The sequence below is a fragment of the Martes martes genome (assembly GCF_963455335.1).
Source record: "Martes martes genome assembly, chromosome: 16".
Lineage (NCBI taxonomy): Eukaryota > Metazoa > Chordata > Mammalia > Carnivora > Mustelidae > Martes > Martes martes.
In genome coordinates, this window is record NC_137904.1 from 45,175,633 (window position 1) to 45,196,552 (window position 20,920).

The window sequence follows — 20,920 nt, forward strand, 5'->3', positions numbered from 1 at the left end:
ACCCAAGTAAGTTGGGATCAGGCAAACCTGCACTGATCAGATTACAACTCTGCCACTTACTACCCCAAGCCTGGGAACAAGCCCCTTTGCTCCACACCTCCGTCTCCTTGTCTGTGAAATGGGGATAACAATGACAATAACGGATAATAACGCCCCTGACCCAAGGCTGCCAGCTGAGGAGATCAACTAAGACAACATACAGCCCAACCTTTGCAAGCTACAAAGAGCCATGACAGTGAAGGATGACATTGTTAGTTACAGAGGACAGGACGGCAATCAGACTCCAGAAAGAACTTCCTCCCAGCTGTGCACTGCAAACCAATGGGGCAAGAAGAGAGACCAGGCACACGGGCCTGGGTGGGATGCCAAAAATATCACGCACGATCGCCCCCACCCCACCTCGTCCAGGGAGCCCATCCCCAGGTCCAGACCAAACCGTTCCCTTCCTGCCCATCATCTTGCCTCCAGGGCTGCCAGCCTGTCCCCACTCTTTCTCAGTCCGAAGCTGTATCCAACTCGTGTTTGTTGCCAACGCAAAGGAAATCATTTCAGTCCGCTCACCCGTCTTGGCAAAGCTGCCCGGGTTGTATTGGAGAGGCCAGAGCTGGAGAAGAAGCTGGGAACTGGGGGTGCCCACAGCAGGGTGGCCCCCTCCCCCGAATATTGCTTCAATAGCAGCAATCAAGAAGGTGGTTGGCCTACTGGGGGGACTTCCCCATACTGCCCCTGGGAGGGAAGGGAAAGGCTGAGGGCCTGGGGGTCCTCACCAGGACCTTGGCTACCTTCCCTCTTACTTAAAGACTTGCATTCAGAGCAGGGCCGGGAAAGGCCCTGACTACCAGCCAGGATCAACCCTGCAGAAATTAAGATCTTTGAATTTTCTTGACCCACCCTTCATTTCCTGATGCTCTTACTTAGTCTGTTCAACAGAATCCTCCCACTCTGGCCCACCCCACTGGACCTTGGGGCCCGTCCCCTTCCTCAGTATGAGACGCTGGATCCAGAAGGATGGAGGCAGGGAGAGGCTAAAAATGACCCTGAGATCCCAAGGTCACCCTGAGCAGGCAGGAGGGAGATGGTGTGGTGGCCCTGGTCTACCTTGCCGGCCAGGGAGAAGGGCCGACCACATCAAGGAGTCCTCCCCTCAAATCGGCTGGTGGGCGGAAGCACACGGCCCTCACAGGCCATGAAGGAAGCCTTTTAAAAGCAGCCGAGAGGTTCCGAGAACACCCCTAGGAAGGGCTGCATCAACATGTCCCAGGCCCCACAGGCCCTATGTCCGGCCCCCGGGGCTGCTCAATGGTCGGAGCTGGGAGGCAGTGTGGGGCCCAGGGCAGGAGTCTTCAGACTTTGGGTGAGTGGCTTCACCTCTCTGATCTGTAAAATGGGCCCACGGTATCCACATCATGCAGTTGTTGGGAAAAGTAAGGGACAATGTAGGGAGAGGCTCCCTTTTTGCCTGCCGGAGTAGGGGCTCAGGAACTCACGGAATAAACATCTGTTGGACACCAGCCACAAGCCAGGCCCTCCATTCTTCGCCCAGAGGATCCAGCACCGAACAAAAGTCCCGAGGGGCTGTTATGGAACTTTTGATCCAGGGGGATCACGGGTCACGGTCTCTAAGGAGATAACCACACGAGGTCAGGGAGGATGAGTGACCAGGAAAAGCCTCTCTCAAGAGGGGGACAGTTCAACCCAGACCTGGCTGACGTGAAGGACAGGCCTGCCTCAGGGTCCTCAACCATGGTGGCCCACTGGAATCACAGGGGCAGCTCTGAAAGCTTCTGATCGCTGGGCCCCTCCCCGGGGGTCCTGACGGGACGGGGCTGGGGTGCCACCTGGACCTCGGGATCTTAAATTCTGCACAGGTGATCCTGATGTGAAGCCAAAGGTGAGAACCCCTCGCCCTGCAGTTTTCCCAGGGGCCTGTCCATGTGAGTGGGACCTGGGGAGCTTGTCCAGCATCCTGGGCCGGGCCACAACCCTTGGGGGTCAGATTTAGGGGCTGGGGTGAGATCCAGCATCTGCCTCTCTAACAAGCACCCAGGTGATTCGGAACAACAGGTGGGTCCAGAGACACATCTAGGGGACAAAGTCTGAGGTCCGAGCTTGGCAATGAAAACCCCCAACTACGAACTCCAGCCATGCCCCCATGGGACAACCCGCTGCTCTGGGACACACTGACCCCTCTCTGCCCTCAGCCCGGGAAGCACCTCTTTTCCCAAGTCAGGTCCTGAGCATACTCCTAGGCTGATCATGGAACCCGAAGGGCCCCACTGTTGTGGGCTTGGGATCTGTTTCCTTGCTGCCCTCAGCCCCTTGGCCAGAACCCCTGTGCCATTCTGCTCATGCTTCCTGCCCGGCCAGATCCTAGGCTCTCCCACATGGCACCCAGCCTGGCACCCTGCAAGGTATGCCTCATCCTAGTTGAAGGAATACCAAATCTACCCACAGCACAGCTGTCCCCACAGCTCAGCAGGGTTGTGACCTGCTCCGAGGGCTCCTTGCTCCATCCCTCCTCCCAGGTCTCCTCCTCCCATCTCCTCTTGTGGAATCTGACTTCTTTCTCTCCTCTTGTACCCTTAGCCCTGCCCTGAGGGCCAGGCTCTGAGATGGGAGACACTGCATATTTGTGTTCTCCAAGGCTTAGGTGTGTCAGAAGACACCCCTATCCCTGCTGAAGAATCAGGGTCCCCCCACTTCAGGTGACTGGCATGATGGCCACCTCTTTCTTTTGGGAAGCAACATGGTATAGCCATAATGCCTGGGTTCAGTCCTACCTCTGCCACTTTCTAACTGTGTGACCTTGGCCACCTCTGTGCCTCAGTTTCCCCATCTGTAAAATAAGAATAAATAGTACCTGTCTTAGAGGGTCACTGTGGGGATTAAATGAGCCAATAGTCATTAAGTGTTCAGCAAATAGGCACACGGTAACCACTACGTGTGTCTGTTAAATAATGTTTAAAAACACATGATTCTATGAAGGTGATGCTTCGTCCGTCAGTGATGTGGGTCCTGACAACGCAGCAGGTCTGGGAGGCAGGGATTAAGATTCCATTTTACAGGTGAGGAAACTGAGAACAAGGAGAGGAAGGGACTCCCTGAGCCGACACCCAAACCTCACATGTACAGCACTTGGAGACTTCTCTCTCCTGGCACCCCCGCACTCCTCACTCCTCAGGCGCCCGGCCTGGCCCAGGTGGGCTCCGTGCCCGGCACTGACAGAGGACCCTTTGTACCCCTGCCCAGGGTCACACCCTGAGCTCAGAGCCACGGCCAGACAAGCACCCTGTGTCTGGGGCTGTTTCACCGCCAGGCCTGCGGTCGTCCTGGCCTCTCCAGCCACGTGCTCTGGCTGGGCGGATGCGAAGGCTGCCCCCACCCCCTCCCCAGCCTCAGCAGGGTATCCCTGCATTCAGCCGGGAGACAGACTGGGAGGCAGCCCCAAGGAAAACACCCCACTCTTGGTCTCCACCTTGTGCAAATTCCGGGTGGCCAGACTCTAAGGTGTCTGGGGCCCCAGAGGAAGGGACAGGCAGGGCTGAAGGGGTGGGGAATGACGTGGAGGTTATTCTGGTTACCCTGTCTCCCTAATCTTTCTTCAATCTGTTGGCTTCTCTTTACCACGGGGACTGGCATAATAGCCTTCTCACCTGCCTCCCTGCCTCCCTTCTCCATCTTTTGCCTTCCCAGTTTATTCTCCACACATCAGAAGGAGCCTTTAAAAAGGGAAATCCGGGGGCACCTGGGTGGCTCAGTGGGCTAAAGCCTCTGCTTTTGGCTCAGGTCATGATCTCAGGGTCCTTGGATTGAGCCCCGAATCGGGCTCTCTGCTCAGTGGGGAGCCTGCTTCCCCCTCTCTCTCTGTCTGCCTCTCAGCCTACTTGTGATCTCTGTCTGTCAAATAAATAAAATCTTAAAAAAAAAAAAAAAAAAGGGAAATCTGATCACATCCTTCTCCTGCCCTAAACCTCCAAGGGCTTCTCCCTCACATTCCCCTCAGGGGAATCCTTATCCTCAGCCTGGAAGATCCGGCCTCTGTCCATCTCCTACAAACCCTCCTCTTCTTCCAACTCGCCCTTCCACTGGATTCCTCCCACAGATTGATTGAGCTACAAACACACCTCTCCAGCTACGGATGTTACCAGTAGAGCAAACGCTGACGACAGCTAGAACCAGATACAGAAAAACTCCTCATTGACTGAAATGGACAGAAGAACCCAGTGTTAGCCACAAATGTTTCTTAAAATTTAAATTCTTCCAAAATCAGATGCATTTACTCAGTTAGTCGCACAATGGCTGAGACTAAGGTCAGGAGCCTTCGGTGACTGCCGAATTGATTGATGGAACAAATCTCAACTGCAAAATTTATACAGCACTGATGCTGGTGAAAATAATTGCAGTAAAAGTAAAATGGAATTTTGAAAAAACGGGAATGTGTTCAGCTGTACCATATAGAAAAAATGGAAAAATTGGATCAAGGAATTAAGTTGGGTGAAAAGAGTTCAAACTGGAAACCACTTTCTAAAGAAGTCTTCAGTGCTGGTATGTTTTGGTTTAAAATGTTTGCATTCAAAACATCCTGGGGGTCCAAAAGTCCAGGTCAAAAGATCCTGGGCCGCTCTGGTGTTTTTGTACCGCTCCCTCCCCTGCTCAGGATACTCTGGCCACACTGGGCTCTTTCTTTCCCTGGAGCACCTCGAGGTGCCCCTGACCTTGGAACATTCTCAAACACTCTTCTTTCTGCCTGGAACAGCACTCTTTTCCTCCCGGCCCCTACCTTGCCTTCTCATGGCTGATACCAAAATGCCACCCCCATGAGCTGTCTTCCCTCACTGCCCTCCTTAAGGCGGATTTCCTTCCTGCCTCCTTGCCCTCTTTCTTCTTCATTCCGTCTTATACCCACCCCCCCCCTTGAATTCCCAGGGCAAGCCTAGCAAGTGTAATACACAGTAGGTGCTCAATAAATATTTGTGGGATGAATGAATAAATCAGTGTCATGACAGTGGGGGACAGGGGAATGGGTTGGAGCTCACGAGGGGCCTTGGGAGAAAAAAGGGACAGGACAGAGACATACCCTTTCAACTCTTTCGCCACCCCTGCCCCCCTTACTCATGATACCAAGTTCCAGAGGAGCCCATAAGCAAGAGAGAAAAGAGAAGACAATGCCGGACCTGCTTCATCCCTGCCCCTTGCCCAGCTTCCCAAGGCCTGGGTCCCTGTGCCAACTGGCCAGCTGCCCCCCAGCTGGGCTGCCCCCCCTCACCGCCTGGCTCCCACTTTTGGCTGTGGGCTGGGCTATTTGGGGAAACTTCCTGATCTCCCCTCTGGCCTCGCCACCTCCACACCTCATCCTGAAGCCCCGGAATAGTTGTCCCAGCCTCAACCTAGGGACAGCCGCATTCCCAGTTAGCACCCAGATGGTTGAAACCATGTCTTAAAGCTTCTCATGTCCCTCTCCCCTCAGGAGGCTGCTAACTAGGACAGCAGATCTCAGAACGAGGTCACAAGAATGCTACCTGCCCCTACACTCCCTTTCCAACCGGAGGCACATGGGCGGGGACCAGAAATCTCCACGGCAGGCCAGGGAGGATGGAGGGAATGTGGGGGAGAGTGAGATGTGGAGAGAAGTGGGTTCTGTTTGCTCAGGGGGCAGCTCTGGCCCAAACCAGGGAGGAGACCTGGTTTCAAGTCTGGACTCTACCTCAATGGGTATTTCATTACTCTGCAGGTGCTGAGAGGGCAGGACGAGATGGTGCTGTACATGGTACAGTACCACAGTCCAGGAACAGACCTCAGGGTCCCAGGGAGATAGTTCTGGGACAGATCCCTGGAGGCTGCAAGCCCAATCAGAGGACTAGTTCTCTTTCTGAGTATCACACTAGCCCTGACTCAAGCCTGGTTAGGCAGGTGTGCAGACTTCTCCCACTTTCTGAAGACCACCCCTGACATGTTCCTCTTTGGGAACCCCCAAAGAACCTGAAGGGTCCAGTTCTCAATACCATCTCCGGGTAGTTCCCCTCCCCTTGGTGAGGGATGGGGGTGGTGAGCAGTACGGCTCATACCTCCCCACCCTGCCTGTCCTGAGACCAGGAGGGGAGAAAAGTCTGAGGTCCGAGGATGGAGAAGAGGCAGGTGGGAACCTGGGGGAGGGCAGTGACAGTGGTGGGACACGGTAGGCCCCAGGCTGGCCTCTTGCTGGGGCATCTGAACTGGGGAGAACTATCTGTGGATTCAGTCCTCTCCCCACCCAAGGAAACCTTACTCAAAAAAACAAACAGCCAACAACAGCCGCTCCTGTGCAAGAGGCCAAGGCAGTGAGGAGAGGCCAGGCTGAGGTGGGGGCCTGGGGAGAGGGCAAGAGGCGGAGCAGGCCCCTAGCCCTGGGCCAGTTGGCGGACGGGTTTGGAACAGGGTAGGGAGTATGCTGGTGGTTTGGAGCAGGAAGCTGGGGCCTGGGGTGGGTGCATTGAGCTTGGCTGCTTCGAGGAAAAGTGTCAAGTCAGCCCCACTCTGGTCAGTGCCTTTTCTGAGGGAGACTCCAAGTCCCCAACACCCTTCCTTCAGCTATGATCAACCAGACAGACAAGGGGCTTTCTTCTTTGTGACTCGGAACCCCCAGCCCTTCTCCCCAGCTATGACCCTGGACCTTGTGGCTGAAGAAGTCTGGAGCCAAAGCTCCCAAGTTCTGAAGTTCCTGACAGAGCAGCTGGGGAAGGTGGGCTGACGTCTGTCCTCTCCAGAACCTGGTATTCCTCCTCCCCTCCTCCCCCGGCAGTGGAGTGGTCCAGACAGGAGGACAGCAACCCACCCCACCCTCTGTGCTTCGTCGCCCTCTACACACCCTGTCTGTCCTGCTCCTCTGGGACACATCCCGAGAGTAGGACAGACAGGGATCGGACAGACACCCACCCAGACTTAGAGGCAGAGAGGGAGAGAGGGAAAGACAGAAAGACGGACTCAAGAGACGCCGTTCATTCGGAGACACAGAGCTGAGAGGAGAGCTCGGGGGAGAAGTATGTGTGTGTGTGTGTGTGTGTGTGTGTGTGATAGAGACAGAGGAGCAGAGACACACAGAAAAAGAGGTGGACCCAGAGATGGGGAGAGAAGAGGGACAGAAGGAAATGAAAGGCATAGATGCAGGGGAAGGACCAAGCAGGAGACCCAGGGACAGATGCACTTACAAGCCGAGAGGCAGAAAGAGACGCACAGAGCTACGCAGGGACAGACGGATGGAGTGAGATTCAGAGGGGCTGGGGACACTCCAGACAGATTTGGGGGAGGGGCAGAGGAGCCAAATGTCGAGTCCAGTGAGGTTTGCAGAGAACCCCAGGAGGGCACTGCTGCTGTCTTCTGTCCCCAGCACCGAAGCTCTGTAGGAGCCTGGCCCCCAGCCACCCCCGAGTAAGCCAACCCTTGGCCACTGGAGCTGGCAGGTCACCCAAGGTGAATGAAAAGTCACCGATCGGGGAGGGTGACATGGTGGCTGTGGTGGAGGCAGGCGGGTGGCCCAGGTGCACGTGTCAGCATGGGCCTGCAGGGGCCCCATCCCTGACATTGCCCTCGGAGCAGAGTTTAGGGGTGTGCCAGTGCGGACAGTGCCATCTGCAAGCTCATGCGGGGGGACACGTGTGCCTGGCTGTGCGAGAGTGTCCGAGAGTCAGTGTGCCTGCGTCCAGCTCCACCAAGTCCTCCAGGGCGCCAACGGGGGCCAAGGTGGCAGGTCTGGTCCTCAAAGAGCCCAATCAGAGTTGAGGAGCGTCAGAGACGGCCACAAAAAGGCCGTGCATCTCTCTCCTCCGAACAGACGGCGTGTCCAGGTGCCACAGGGCACTCTACTGGAGTCGAGACCAATGTGCCATTCATTCCCACCAGGGATGACCCCCACTGCCTGGCCAGCTGGCCCCCACACACTTCTCCAGCCAAAACCCAAGATCCAAACTTACAGGAGGACCCACGTTACAGACCCACGGGCCCTTCCTGGCTGTGGGCACCTCTCTCTCCGAGAAAGGCGGTGGGAGGAGTGGTGGGGTCCAGCCCTGACCTCCCCCCAACAGCCTCACAGCCCCCACCCCCCACCCTGCTGCAGCAGCTCGGCTGAGCTCCTGGAGCCCAGAGAGTGTCCACACCCTCCCCGTGCTCAGGAGACAACCGACTCTCTCCCTCTCATCCATTCCCACTTAAACATCACAGGACATTTGAAAAAAATCTGTCCCAATTTTGGGGTGGAGAATGAGGTCAGTGAGCCCAAGTGGGGACTGCTTGTTAGTGACAGCTGACAGTCTCCATTTCACCTTGAAGCTCCTTTCTGGTCCAGGGGGGCGTGTCCTGAGCCTGGTTTTGCAGGGGTGCTGCTTGACGGGGCGGGGGGGGGGGAGGGAATGAGTGAGCAGGAAGGGAATTCATGGAACAGCAGCGTCAGTCATGGGTGCTGCCAATCCCACTCCTAACATTTGTAGGGCCTGGGGCAGGAGAACGAGTGGGGGCCCACCTATCCAGGACTAAATATTTAAAAGTTAGAAATCGAGCCAACACACCCTCAATGACAACGTGTTCTAACCTCCCATCTTGACAAGGACACTCTTACAACAACCTAGAAGACCAGGTTCCAATATAGATTTCTCCGACTCCAGGGAGTTTTGCGGGAGAATGACGCTGTGCGGGGAGAGCTCCTTTCTGCACCGCAAGGGACACTGATGCACGCGTGTGGATGCCCAGCCTCACGTCTGGGCTCCGTCCTCATGCCTGGCAAAGAGCTGCCCCTTAGCCGTCATCAGTGGCCCTTCAAGTTCAGGGGAGCCCACGCTAACGACATAAACTGCATTTCAGAACTGGCCCAGGGCGGAAGCTTGCACGGGCTGGCAGCAAGCTGGTGACCATCTGGGCAGGGACCTCCCGAGTCACAGGTCTGGGGAATGTGATCTTGACTGGGACATACGGCCTCATCTCCTTGGTCTTGCTGACCCCTCAGCCCACAGGGAGAGGGCTGGCCAGAGGGGGATGCAAGCAGAGCCTTTGAAATCACCCAGTCAGGACATAGGCTCTCCCTCCCCTGCTCAGGTTTAAGGGTGATTACTAGAGCCAGCCTTCCCCAGCAGCCTCCAGAGCTCGGGCCAGGGACTGAAGCTGTCTTTCCATTGGAGGGCAGCTTGGACAATCCCCAAACAGGACTTTTAGTCACTTGTATTATTTATCTTCCTGGAAAAATTTAGTGCAGCTTGATCCCAACTTGTGGATTTCTGGTGGCAGGGAGGGCAGGGAAGTGATGGCAACAGGCTTGCTTTTTTTTTTTTTTTTTTTTTTCCAGTTGGGTCTCTAAGCCACTCTGTTCTCTTAAGGCATAGCCCCAAGTGGTCTCCTGCTGCCAGTGGCCCCTGCCCTGCTGGGCACCACCCTCCTTCTCCAAAAGAGGAGAGGGGCCCTGGGCAGCCCAGATGGGTCTAGCTGAGATCCAGGGACCAGCAGGGGGCAGGGGCTGGAGGGGTGGTGGTGGTGAAGGGCATTGCTCTCTCAGGCCAAGTTTAAAAAAAACTCCTCCCAACCCCCCCACCCCCCCCCCCGCCCCCGCAGATCGCAGAAAGGCTTTGCTGTCCTACACGCTAGGGGACACTCATACTTGTTGAGCTCTCACCAGGCGCCAAGCACTATGCTAAGCGCCCTCCCTGCATATTCTCATTTAATCCTTGCGGCCACCCTGTGAGGTGGGTTCTATTATTACCCCCATTTTACAGGTGGAGAAACAAATTCAAAGAGGTTAATTAAGTAACTTGCCCAAGGTCACACGGTAGGTACAGGCGATAGAACTCAAGTCTAACTGACCACAACAACCCTGCTTTTTCCACTATAGCACACTGCCTCCCAGAAGCAAGAAGCGGGCACAGAAGCAGAAGGGATGAAGGTCAGATACAAGAAAGAACTTCCTGACAATGATAGTCTGTGTGGTGGAAGGAGACAATGGAATGGGGAAACTAGACATATACAGGAAGCCCTCCCACCGCCGTTGGATTTCCATCTGTCCCTGGGCTTGTGATGATCTCTAGAAGGTCTGTGGGGTCCTGGCTGGATCCAGAGGGCACCTTCTGACCTCCCTTTTTTCTACAGTCTGGGGTCCTCTGCTCTACCCCAGCCCAGCACCAAGGCCCAAAGTCTGACTCTCCTTTGTGGCTCTGAGCATGACATCTGAGCTGTCAGCCCTAGACCTCCTCTTCCAGGAAACCCTCCTTGAGTACTTGGAGGCAGGACCCCTTTCCTACAACCCAAACCCCAGCATGGACCCTATAAATGCACTCTGTGTCCGCAGGAAGACTCCCTTCGGTGATCACCTTTTCCACCTGGCTCTGGGACATGAACACAGAAGATACAGGCAGTCTCCAGGCTCTCTGGGCTCCCCAGATCGTCTGGATGATCCCCGGCTCCCTCACCCCGACTCACCCACGCATAACATATATTTGTTACCCAGGTGTAACAAATGATGCGGTTGCCCGGGGCTTACCAGAAAACCCAGGTCCCGGCTCAGCTGCGCACTCCTACCTCATTTACCCACAGAACAGACGATGTTTGGGTCACCCCCATCACTCCCTAAGGGTTGGGAGAGGATGCCGCACTTGGATGAGGCCCAGGGAACCCAAGTCAGTGAGTGGGTCGTCACCAGGAGCCTTGCAGTCAGTACCCCCAACCTGCTGCTCTCCAGAAAGCCACGTGCCTAATGCCCGGCTCTGTCCCTTCTCACCCCTCAGAGCCCACCGGGGCATCAAGGATAACCAGCCGAGAGCCTCCAAACTTCTCCAGAGTTTAGTCCCACCCGCTAGCTGCCCAGCGTCCCTGCACAGAGCCAAAGGGTTGTCCTCGCTGTCCCTTGGGGTCTCCCAGTCTTGAGACCAGGGCACAGGACAGGTGGTGGGGGCTGCCTTGTTCTCCCCGCGCTGCCCTCGAGGTCCTCAGCGTGGACCAGTCCGCGTCGCTGACTTACCTGCAGGGCAGAGACGAGCCCGCCGCGGCCACCTGCTCTCGCTGCGCTCCCGAGCGCTGCGGCTTGGGGCTGGCCGGGGAGGGGGCGGGGCCCGGCTCGGGGGCGGGGTCCGGGAGGGGGAGCCGCGGCGGAGCCCCTCCCTGAGTCGTGGTTGGGCCGGGTGGGCGGGTTCATTCAGGTGGGCTGAAAGCGAGCGAGGAGAGCTTCAGGGCCACTAGGGAAGGTCTGGAGCTCTGGCTTATTGAATGCTGAAAAGGTAGGTTGCCTGCGTCCTGAGGACTCCACGAATCCCCCTGCTTCGGGCAGCCTAGCCCACATGGCCGGGAGGCCGTGGCTCCACATGAAGACCCTTCACCAGAAAAAGAAAGCCTTGGAACCTCTCGTGGCCTGAGTTCTCCCTTCCATCCTAGCTCAAGAAAGCTCTCCCAGCCTGGCAAGGTGGGTGTGAGACAGATCACCCGGTCTAAAGTCAGGGCCCCCCATCCAAAGGTCAGCTGCATAAGGGTCCAGGCCACTGAGAGGACCATTAGGTGCCCAGGTCGTCTTTAACCTCCCTCCATCTCTCCCTGCAACACTAGCCCCTGCCCCCAACGCCAGCTCAAGCCCCTCAGCTGTCACCGTTTAGCCCTGGAATGACAGGCGTCCAGACTCCGTGCGTCCAGCCGCATTCAAGGCCACTGAGCTTAGCACCCCTGGGCCCCTGCCCCCCTCCCTCGGCCCCCAGTCGCTAATTTTATTGACCTGTAAAAGGCACGTTGTTGGCAGGGGAGATAACTGAAGGCGAAGTAGGAGCGGATGGGCAGAAGACAGGCCCCAGGAGGCGGGGATGTGACAACAGGGAGAAGGGTGAGTCCTGGAACCAAGGCTGAGGGACACTGGAGATTAGGAGGAAGACCCCTAGGGAAAGGGGTACCCTCTGGGGCGATGGAGACCAGAGAGACTGGAACTGGAATTTCAGCCTCCATCAGACAAGAGACAGACTGGAGAAAGAAGGTGCTGGGGGAAAGAGAGGGCTTCATTTCCCCGTCTACCCCTTAGGCGGGACCAAGGATGTAGCAGGAGGGAAGGGGGTTTGATGGCGGGAAGGACCGCCATCCTGCTCTCAAATCTCTGCCCTAGCCCCCTCCCTTCCTCTTGAAGGTGACTCCTGCCTGCTGGGCCTCTTACTACAGAAATAGCCCTTTCCCTGAAGAATCAACCTAGATCTTGCCTTTCTTTCTCTTCTTTCTTGTTAAAATGAGAACAGAAAATTTAGGCCTTTACCACTTCCCCCACTCCCATGCCTACCTGAGCACCATGCCTGCAGTCCTGGATCTCAGCTCTCCCCAGCCCAGGGAGGTGACCTGGGGGTTAGGGGAAGACGGAGGGGGCGCTGCTGGGGTTAGAGCCTCTAAGGAGGCGGAGGGGGCGGGGGGGGCCCTCACCTTCTGGATGGCTCTCAAATTTAAACTTGTGATGCTCTCTCCAAATCATGTTACATGGGAACCATAAAGAGGGGTGGTTAAAAAACAAAACAACTTTAACATTAAAAATAGACCACGAAGCATATCAGGGCTGGGGAGGGGTTACTTGGGAATGAGGAAAACTTTTAAGGGTGATGACTATGTTCATTATTTTGATTGTGGAGGATAGGTTAAAATTTATCAAGCTGTACACTATAAATATGTAGTGTATTTTATGTCAATTATACCTCAACAGATCTATTTTTTAAATACATACATTTTTTAAAGATTTTATGTATTTGAGAGAGTCCAAGATAGCAAGAGAGAATATGAGTGGGGAATAGAGGGGAGAAGCAGGCTCCCTGCTGAGCAGAGAGCCCTAGGTGGGGCTTGATCCCAGGACCATGAGATCATGACCTGAGTTGAAGGTAGACGCTTAACCAACTGAGCCACCCAGGCACCCCACCACATCTTTTCTATAGCAATTTTCTACTAGTTTATTTTCAATTTATGAGGAGCCTCAAAAAATAGAGGGGAAGGAATGTCAAGGAGTCAAGGGAAACCGTGTTCATTGCTAGTAGAGTGTGGCCAGCTTCCTGCCTCTGTTCCCCCCCCAACCCCTGCCTCCATCCAGTGCATTTGAGTATCTGTGGGTGTGAGGGGGGCTTGGGTCCGAGCTGTGGTCCCCGAGTTGCTTCCTCAGTGTGGGAGTCTGAGCCAGCTTGGGCACCCCAGGTTCCTCTGTGTCTGGTCAGCATGGCACCCCCAAGCTGATGACTCAGGCTGGAGGGGCTTGGCCCCAAGCTTTGCCAGGGGAAGACAGTGGCTGCTGCGGACTCTCCTGCCCCCTGCAGGCTGAGGTGGGCACTGCAGTGACAAGGGGCTCAGTCCAAGGAGAGGTCGGCCAGGTTCTGGGCGCAGTGCTGCAGGTAGTCGAAGTCAGGCACTGGGAAGGGCACGCGGGACCACTTCTTGGCCTGGACTCTCCCCCGGGGCGTCTGTAGAAGCATGCTGCGGACCCGGAGTGCCGGCAGCTTCACTGACTTGTAGATCATCTGCAGACCCCAGGCCTGAGGGTGGAACAGGGAAGGCTGGGCTGGGGTCACTGTCCTCAGACTGGGCTTCTCTCCTCAAGGTGGGGGATCTGTGAATGCAGGGCCCGTGTCTCCCACCTCAGAGCTGTCTCCGCAATCACATCGTGGGCTCCCTAAGCTAGCAGTTCAACCCTTCTCCTCCAACTGGGGTCTCCTGGGGCGGAGCAGGAGGGTGTCCTGATGGCAGAAGGCTGGGCGTCCTCTCTCAGACTAGGGATTCTGAAGACTGGATTTAAGGGCCGAGGCCCGAACACTTACCTCCCCACAGTTCCTGCAGTGAATGGTACCCCCAGGCTTCCAGTCCTTGAAGGTTCTGTCAATGACCACAGCCCCCCGGGAGACACTGTAGTAGATCCTGGAGAGGAATGGGAGTCAGTCCTCATGCCCTCCTGCTTGCTGGGCCTCCACCTGGGCCTTGGGCTCTTCTGCCTGCCAAGAGGCACAGAGGCTCCGCAGAGCCTAGAGCTCTGCCCTCCAGTAAGTTCTGCCTGTGCAGCCTCATTGCGTGCCTTCTGCTCGGGCTCAGGCCTCAGCACTACACACCCAGATGATTCTAACCACCCCACCCCCGGTGCATCTCCCAGCTCCACCTTTCCATCCCAATTCATCACTCCCAACCCACACCATCCTTCCGCCATCTGCCAGGGTGATCTTCTAAAAATGTAAATCTGACCTTGACACTCCCTTGCTCAAAATCCACCCAAGACTCCTCTCTGCCTATGGGACAAAGGCCAGACTTTCAGGCCTGAACTTCACAGCCCCCCCCCCCTCCCCGCACCGGCCATCCTGTCTTCTTCAGGGTCTCATCCTTCACAGTCCTTCCCACACGAGCCAGCCAGAGGCAGTGCTGACACATCATCCCTGCCTGGGCTCATCCCTGCTTCCAGCCTGATCCATCCTACAAGAACTCATTAAAATGCTGCCTCCTTAAATGAGAGGACCTGGTGTGCAGATCCTTGGCCTAGGGGCCTGGCACACAGTGGCTCCCTAGTAAATACTTAATGAATGGATGAATGGATGGACAGATGGAGGATGGGGGAAGGTTACCCTCAAGGGGACAGAGGATGAGAGGGTGATGGTCAGGGACAGGCAGCCCCTCTGTCTTCAGAGTAGGTGGGACTGGATGGGGAGGCAGGTGGGGAGCCCAGTTCGTGGTCTCTCAGCATTTGGTGTCCTGAACTCCAGTGCCTGCCCAACCACCCAGTGGCCATGGGAGCCCAGACAAGTCACTCTGCCTCTCTGAGCCTCTGTTTGCTTACATGCGAAATGGGGCAGTGATAAAACCTATCTAGCCAGCCGCTTGAAAATACAGACTCGGCACTTGTCAAAAATGCCCTTTCAGCTCCCAAAGTCTCAGGGCACGGTCTGGATGGGAGGCGTTCTCAGTCCCCCATCACGCCCCTCCCTCCCTCTCATCCCACCAGCCCCTTCCCCTGGCCTCACGAGAAGTTGGGATTCACGTTGACGTGGTGGGCGTCCTCCACCTTCCGCAGGTCACTCCCATGGCCCACGGCCACCATGCAGTTGACACAGAGGAGCTGCACCTCCTCGGCCAGGAACTGCTGCCGCTGACTCTCCCGCTGGGCTGCCCGGGCTGCCCTCTTGACCAGAGCACCCCGCTGCAGGTCCCGGATCTGGGGTAAGAGGGGACACCGGGCAGAGCTGGGGACTCACAGGCCTGACCCCTGGAACACTCTCAGGGTCTAAGGGCTCCCGAAGACCTCAGATCATTAGTACCCAGAAGGGACTTCCCTCCACCCTCCCTGGAGCTTCGAGAAGCAGCTCTGTGGAGAAAAAAAATATGGACCAGGGGCAATGCTGGGAGCAGGGTGAGCTCTGTTGCCGAGTCTCTGCCCCCTCTATGGAGGATTTTGTGCAAAGCTGCTTCTTTGACTGTAACATGGGGCATCACTAATAATTATGCTCGGATGACAGGGGTCCACAGGGACCGTCCTGGGTGAGACTGGACGATGGTGACCCTGCCTCAGGGGAAACTGATTTAAGTCCTGGTTCTGGGCTTATTTTGAGCACATGTCTTTGTTTCCCCCCAGCCCAGTGCCGGAAGCACTGTAAGGCAGCCCTCACAGATACATGAAGTATTTGGTGACATGGCATCTTGGAGAAGAGCCATTGCCTTCCCAGGAAGCTCCAGCCTTGGCCTTTACCCTCCCTGCCATTCAAACGTTCCCAGGTGGGCCACATTAGTCCCCAGGAAAGGGGGAGCAGGGGCGTGTGTGCACGCATGCAGCCAGAGGCCTTCCAGGCGGAGTGCCCTCAGCCCCCACCCCCAACCCGCATGGTGTACAGACCACCCAGACCTTGGCCTGGTACTCGGCCTCGTCCATCTCCTGCACGGCAGCCACGGCCCGCTCCATCAACCTCTCCAGCACCTCATTGGTCAGCTCCCGCCGCAGCTCCCGACTGCCTTGGGTTGCCACAAAGGAGTATACGCTCTGACCAGCCCGGGCGCGGCCCCTGGCCTGAGGGAGGAGATTGGGCGTGGCCTGAGTAGGCCTGTGGTCCCGTGAGGACCTTTGAGGGCTGTTGGCAACACAGGGTTTACGCACCTGGACCATGGAGATCTCGTTGGTCAGGAGCCCGTAGCGCACCACCACGTTGCACTGGGGGATGTCCAGTCCCTCTTCCGCCACACTCGTGGCCACCAGGAGGTTCAGGATGCCAGTTCGGAACTTCCGGATCACTTCTTGCTGGTCTCTCTGGGGTGGGGGAGGAGCAAGAGGATGGGCGCCAAGTGGTTTGCCTGCCCTCCTGTGGCACAGCATCATCTGGTTCAAGAGTTTGCCCCTTTTCTGGGGGAGCCTGAGTCTCCACCGCTACCCCCAGCATCTTGCCCATCTTGCCAGGTGACCGACCACCTAACCCCTGCCTCCCCTACAGACTCTTAAGGGCCCCCACCTGTCTATGGTAGGAGGTCTCAGGACCTATTCTTCTCCAGTAAGGGACTCCAGACCTCTGATCCTCTGTCCTGAAAACACCACTTACCTCCTTCCCTGCAGATTCCCCAAGCGTCAGCCTCTCTGCGCGCAGGGACCCCCAAACTAGGAAAACCCTCAGTACCAGGGATCTCAGAGTGCACCCCTCTCCCCCTGTTCTCTGCCTTCTGCCTGGGGAAACTAGGCCCCCACAGCTCCGTGAAGACTCTATCCCCACCCCTCTCCCCTAAGAACCCCCCCAGTGCTGGCTCCTCTCCTCAAAGCCCACACCTGGGTCATATGGGTGTTCTGGCTGCTGTTCCCTGCCCCGATCAGCAGGTCAGCCCTGATGTCCATGGTCTGCAGGCCCGGCTGCTGCTGGAGCCAGAGCAGGAGGGAGTGGACACTCTGGCGAGTCTGCGTGAAGATGATGCCCCGGGGGCTGTCGTCGCTGCCCCCAAACTGCTCCCGCAGGATCTGTTCTAGCATCTCCAGTTTTGGGTTCTCCGGGCTGCATGTTGCCAGGTGGGCCAGCTCATTCTTGTAATCTGCCAGAAAGGCCCAAAACAGAGGCACAGGCATCAGGCCTAGAGGTGGGCAGGGCAGGGCGGGAGAGGGTGTGGCTAACAGGGACAGGACTGTGGGTGTAGAGGGAGCCTGAGGCTATCTGCTCCTGATTCCCCCTGAAGAGCCCCAAGACAACACTCAAGGACACGCTCTGCCTACAGTACAGAATTCTTTGCAGACACATCTCTGACCTCCGCTACCCAGGATTAACTCAACCTCAGGTGTCTCTCTGTTCAGAAAGGTCCTTGCCCCGCCCCTCAGGCTTGCTGAGGCCTCTTGCCTTAAATGCCACTCGCTGACCACCTCCCTTTCCCAGCTTCAAGGTATCACAACACCCCAGACTTTCAAGAGACAGTCCCCCAACTAAATGAATTCGTTTTCATGTCTATACAAATCTTTACAAATGAGGGCATACATCTTTTGTCCTATCCAGGTCCTTGACTCTCGGTTAGAAAAACAGGGCCCCAGTACCCTCGTTGGCCCCTTGCCACCCTCCGTTGGCGCCGGGGTCCCGTCTAGTCCGGTTCCCGCGGGCCTCACCATCGAACAGCGCCAGCAGCCAGCGCTCGGCCTGCAGGATCTGGGTCTTCGTGGCGCGCTCCTTGTCGTAGAAATCCCGCAGCCAGTCCAGGGCGTCCACAGCACGGACCGTGTCGTGGATGAGCAGCGCATCGTTGTAGCGCCGCAGGTGAAGAGCGTAGACCCGGCGCTCCTGGAGCCCCGCCTCGGCCGCTGTGGGCGGGATGGGGGGCGGGGGACGGCCTCAGGGTCTGAGCGGCCACGCCCCTCCAGGCCTGCTCCTGCCTAGACTCCCCCCTCCCCAGGGGGAGCTCCGCCCTGGCAGGTCCCGGCCTCCTGGCCCTCCGCGCCGACCGCCCCTCTCACCAGCTTGGCTCAGCTCCACCACCTGCTGCTCGTAATTCTGCGTCCCGAAGTCCCGGCTCAACTCGAGCATCTCCAGGCGGTTGTGGATTCGGTCCATGAGTTTCTTCAGTGTGTCCCCAAATGCGTCCTGGATGGGAAGAGGGCGTGAAGGGATTCCCATACACCTGGGGGAGAGGGGGCCGGGGGGGAGCCGTGAGTGGGGGCGCTGATCTGCGCTTGAAGCCTCAGGGCTCCTGCCACCAGGTCGGTGTTTGAGAAGATGGCGCTCCAGAGAGAAGCCTGCCCCGATGTGAAGGAGTCCCAGCTGGAGGCCGTGGTCCTGCTCTGCCTCCACCTCCTGCGTGCCCTTGACCTCTGGCCCGGGGACAGCAATGTCTAAGTCCTTATGCAGCCCTTGTCCTAGCAGACGCCGGACAGTGTCTACACCGCAGGAGAGAGCCTCAGCCCGAGGTGTAGGGCTCGAGGTGTAGGGTTTGCAAAGCATTCCACAGGGTTTCTACAGATGCCCACGGAGGCATCGGGGAGTCAAACAGCAGGCTGTGGGCACGGGCTGGAGCTTCCCCATTTCACACAACGGACAAATAGAGGCTCAGAGAAATAAGCAAGGACCCAGAAGTCCCAGAGCTCCAGCGGGTGGAGTCAGGGCTCAAGGCCAGATGCCCTAACTTCACACCAGACGCCCCCCCGCCCCCCCTCCCACTCACCTGGGTGCGCCTGTGGCAGAGGTTGTACTGTTTGCAGGGCTGAGGCCTGAGCTCCTGCAGCTGGGTGCGGTAGGTCTGCGGTGACATGATGCGCCATGTGTCCAGGTTGGCACAGAGCTGGGTAAAGACAAAAGGGTTCACTCGAGTGGGGGAGAGTCCTGTGAGGACAGTGGGCAGAACCCTGAGACTGGTGAGGTCCCTGGAGCAGGGCCACCGGAAGTGGGGATTCACTTCCTCAACAAATATTTATTACTCGCCCGCTCCGTGCCCAGGGTTGTTGTAGGTAGCGGGGATCCAGAGAGTCTTATTTTGGAGTTGGGGAGACATGATAAACCAGTGAAGCTAGCAGAATGGGAGGGTTTCGGGCAGTATTAATGAGCTCTGAAGACAATAAAATTGGATGGCGTGTTAGGGTGCAGTGGGGGTGATCAGGGAAGTTTCTGAGGCAGTGACATTTAAGCTGTTCCCTGAGTGACAAGAAGGAGCCAGACAGGTCAAGTGCAGGGGGAAGGGCATTCAGGGCAAAAGGAAGAGCGAGTACAAAGGTCCTGAGAAGGACCTGATATGCTCAAGATCCAGAGAGAAGGCTGGTGGAGTGAGGGGAGAGTGCCAGAAACGAGGCTGGAGAGGCAGGCTGGGTCCATGGAACTTTTGTAAGCCACGATAGAGACAGCAGAGTCTAATCTAAGCGCAGTGAGAAGCCACTGGAGGCTGGAGCTTGTGTGCCTGGGAGAGCCTGGGGAGGGCATGGGGCAGGTGGCAGGGGTGGGGGGCTCTGGTAGGGGCAGGGCCACGGGGGCCAAGCTGACCTGCAGGATGTGGTCAATGGCCCCCTTGAGCGTGGAGGCCCCGCCGGTGCCTGGGGAGGCTGTGAGCCCCAGCACCTGGGGCAGGGGCCGTGTCCTCTGGAGTTTATGCTCTAAGTACCGGCTCAGGATGACATTGTAGACAGTGTCTTTGTGCGTGTGGTGACACTCATCCACCACCAGCAGGGAGAAGGCTGGGGACACAAGGAGCAAGGCTGTGACCTACACCTGCAAAGCCCTTCCTCCTCCATAAGCTTTTCTGCACACGGCCCCCACAGGTGGTCTCTTTCCTTCCTCTTTTCTCAACTTGCACCGGGGCTCCGGAGAGCAGCCTAGGCAAGGGTGGCTTACCTTCATTTCACACATTAGTCAACTGAGGCTCAGTGGGGGTGGCTGGGGGGACTTGCCGCAGATCCCACACTATAGTCAGGCTGACTTCCATGAGGGTGTATGATGAATGGGGAACCCCTCACTCCCACCAAGTGTCCTGCAGCTTTACTGGAAGGGGTGTCTCGGGGGCAGCAGGTAGGCTGCCTCAGGTGCGTACCCTTGGCCCTCTCTCACAGCCCTCACCATTGAGCTCCACGTGCTCCTCCTCCTCGGTGCTGGTCAGTGCCATCTGGAGCAGCTCCGCTGTGCAGATGATCAGGTCATGGCTCCGGGCCAGGTGGCCAAAGCCAGCTCGTGGCCCCATGTCCCCGCTCAGGGTTATAATGGCCCAGCGTTTGTCCAGCATGCGGCTGAACTCCTCACAATGCTGGCTCACCAGGTGCACCTGCGGACGGAGAATGAGGTGAGGGCAGGAAGCTGGACTGGCGGCAAGGTGACCCCCCAGGACTGGGCTGGGGACAGGAGTGGGAGAAAAGGCAGGTGAGCTTAGAGGTGGCCACGGCAGCCCCGGAGTTCTGGATGGGTCTAGGGACACCTGAGGAGCTGAGACCCTGCCGAGGGGAGTGTGGGCTACTCACCCTGTTGACCAGTACCACCACCTTGGCTCTGTCCACAGTCTCCAGATGCCTCTTGGCCACATACGCAGCCGCCCGGGTCTTCCCAGCCCCCGTGGGCAGCCACACGATGATATTCTTGCCCTCTAGGGCAGGCATGATCACCTCCCACTGGTAGGGTCGCAGCTCCATCCTGAGAATGGAAGGAGACTCTGACCCTTGGCCCACCCAGCCCCCTCCCAAGCCCCCCCACCCCCGGCTCCCACTCCTGGAGAGCCCAGTCTGGGGCCCCGAGACCACCCCATCCCCGCTTGAGGGAGGTGGGGCAGGGCAGGGAAGGGATCTACCTGGAACCAGATCTGGCCAAGACAGGAGGCAGAAGTAACACAAACTCTACCTGACTTCTGCCCTGTCGGGTCTTATCTGCAACACCTGCCGAGGCAAGGGCCGGCTTAGCTTAGCCGGATGCCGATGCGATGCCGATGCCGGTGCTCCTGGGCTGAGCAGAAATCGAAAACAGAAACTGAAACTGAGGGAGGAGTCAGCTCCGGCGGGGTTCAGCCTTAGGAATCTCCC

General features: G+C 57.3%; 1 protein-coding gene across 2 annotated transcripts; it reads right to left on the reverse strand.

Annotated features, from left to right (window-relative positions):
* Window positions 1-12,894: 12,894 nt before the first annotated feature.
* Window positions 12,895-20,869, reverse strand: DHX58 (DExH-box helicase 58). Of its 2 annotated transcripts, none has more exons than XM_080826121.1 (13): window positions 20,742-20,869; window positions 20,369-20,537; window positions 19,974-20,175; window positions 19,404-19,594; window positions 18,595-18,711; window positions 17,891-18,017; window positions 17,546-17,737; window positions 16,730-16,986; window positions 16,073-16,222; window positions 15,824-15,985; window positions 14,949-15,139; window positions 13,764-13,860; window positions 12,895-13,481 (listed from the first exon to the last, which is right to left on the reverse strand). In XM_080826121.1, the coding sequence occupies exons 2-13, from the start codon at window positions 20,534-20,536 to the stop codon at window positions 13,296-13,298; spliced, it is 2,040 nt and encodes a 679-aa protein (XP_080682247.1). In that variant the 5' UTR covers window position 20,537; window positions 20,742-20,869; the 3' UTR covers window positions 12,895-13,295. The 2 variants fall into 2 exon arrangements, with proteins under 2 accessions (XP_080682247.1, XP_080682246.1); XM_080826120.1 differs by having other exon boundaries at window positions 20,692-20,831.
* Between the last annotated feature and the right edge of the window lie 51 nt (window positions 20,870-20,920).

What these genes read in the sequence shown, in the direction of transcription:
- DHX58 (XM_080826121.1), bottom strand. Translation starts at nt 20,536, where the DNA reads ATGGAGCTGCGACCCTACCAGTGGGAGGTGATCATGCCTGCCCTAGAG. An exon ending in GGTGGAGCTGAGCCAAGCTG is followed by an intron (nt 17,738 to 17,890) that starts GTGAGAGGGGCG and finishes TCCCGCCCACAG; the next exon opens with CGGCCGAGGCGGGGCTCCAG. An exon ending in ACTGCAGGAACTGTGGGGAG is followed by an intron (nt 13,482 to 13,763) that starts GTAAGTGTTCGG and finishes TTCCACCCTCAG; the next exon opens with GCCTGGGGTCTGCAGATGAT.